At 41.4% G+C, this 1,786-nt stretch overlaps 1 protein-coding gene across 1 annotated transcript; it reads left to right on the forward strand.

Annotated features, from left to right (window-relative positions):
• Positions 1-295: 295 nt before the first annotated feature.
• Positions 296-716, forward strand: LOC103522753 (probable methylmalonate-semialdehyde dehydrogenase [acylating], mitochondrial; the record flags this gene model as incomplete). The annotated part of the gene is made up of 1 exon (XM_008487846.2): positions 296-716. A coding segment is annotated over one exon (212 nt), but the record flags the coding sequence as incomplete, so codon positions are not given.
• Positions 717-1,786: the final 1,070 nt, after the last annotated feature.

Here is a 1,786-nt window from a genome sequence, read left to right on the forward strand (position 1 = left end):
TTTTAGTTGATTGCTTTCGATGCCTTTTCTGACACTCGCCTAACTTTTAAGTGCTTTGCTGTAGTTTAGATGGCTTCTGTCATTGATAGAGGTGTCAGTTATGCCACTGCTAAATTCATTAGGGGATTCTAACTTTTTTTTTTTTTAAGAGGTTTGACAGAGGGAACTGTAACTGCTATGGTCTTATTGTCCCGAAATAGAAAAGAGAAGGAAGACAGGATAGGAGAAAGCCAGCCGTTCCGAGAACGAACATTATACCATCAGGATAAAATCCGCTCCGGGCGGGAATCGCACTTTCAATTTCAGGTCGGGATCAATGTACCAATCCCAGTACCGCTGTCTATGTTTTCATTCACTGGGTCACGGGGTTCGTTCCTGGGCGAGAATCATTTCTATGGAAAGCAAGGGTTCTACTTCTACACGGAGACGAAGACTGTGACCCAGCTGTGGCGAGAGAGTGACGTGACGCATAGCAAGGCTGCGGTGTCCATGCCTGTCATGCAGTAATACAAGCAGGATGTACTCTGTAATCCTGAAGAAATCTGGTCTTCCAGTTATCTTGACACTGAAAAGCTGTGTGCCAATTGTGCCATGCAAAAATCTCGATATTCAGGAACCTCTAAGGAACGCCATTAATCTTTTGATTTCGGGTTTGATTTTTTGGCATGTTTAGCTAAAGCGGAAACCTTAGATTTTCTTAAATTACCTTTTCCCACTTCAAATCATTCCAGTGAGAACTTTATCTCTATAAGAGTTTATGTTGACCTACTAAAGCATAACCCAGTGGAAGTACCTTTTATAAATTAAAACTTGAGAAGAAGAAGGAAGAGGACAGAATGGAGGAACAGGAGAAGAAGGAAGAGGAGAGAGAGAGAGAGAGAGATTGAAACGAAACACGAGGAAGTAGGAAGTAAGTAGAACAGAAGAAGAGGAGGGGGAAGAGAAGAAGAAGAAAGGGAGGAGGAAAAGGATGAAAAGAAGACGAAGGAGAAGAAGAAGAAGAAGAAAAGGAGGAGAAGAAGGCGGAGAAGGAGAAAAAGAAAGAGAGGAGGAGAAGGATTAGAAGAAAAGGAGAAAGCAGAGAAGAAGACGAAGAAGGAGGAGAATGAGAAGAAGAAGAAGAAGGAGGAGGAGGAGGAGGAGGAGGAAGAAGAGGAGAGTGCTGAAAAAGAGGTAAATTTATAGAAGTTCGAAGGAGGAGAGAGGGAAGGCGGATAGATGTATAGTTTGGAGGGAGGAGGAAAAAAGGAGATGGAGGAGAAAGAGGAGGAAGGAGGAGGTAGAGGAGAAGTAGAGAGGGCTTAAAATTATAGGAGGAGAAAGAAGAACAAGAGAAGAAAGGGTAGGTAGAGGCTACTATTAACAGTTATGAGCTTTTGAGAGAAGGAGAGGAAGAGAAGGGGCGATTTAGAAACAAAAGACAAAGAAGTAAGTAGCAAGGAAAGAGTAAAAAAGAAGAAGAAGAACAAGAAGAAAAAGAAAAGACGAAGAAAAATGGAGAAGAAGTTGGAGGAGACGAAGAAGAGTAACAACAGAACAAGAAGAAGAAGAAGAAGAAGAACAAGAAGAAAAAGAAAAGACGAAGAAAAATGGAGAAGAAGTTGGAGGAGACGAAGAAGAGTAACAACAGAACAAGGGACTTCATATTTTACTCGAAGTAGGGTACTGAAGGGAAGCTAAGTGGACTTTTGCATGCTAGACTCAAGTTAATTTTAAAACACTGTAAAAACTATTGATTAGGCGTTCATCAACTTCGACTGGCACACACTTTAAACAAAACTTTAGG

The sequence above is a fragment of the Diaphorina citri genome, unplaced genomic scaffold, assembly GCF_000475195.1.
Source record: "Diaphorina citri unplaced genomic scaffold, Diaci psyllid genome assembly version 1.1 scaffold10905, whole genome shotgun sequence".
In the NCBI taxonomy this organism is placed as follows: Eukaryota; Metazoa; Arthropoda; class Insecta; order Hemiptera; family Psyllidae; genus Diaphorina; species Diaphorina citri.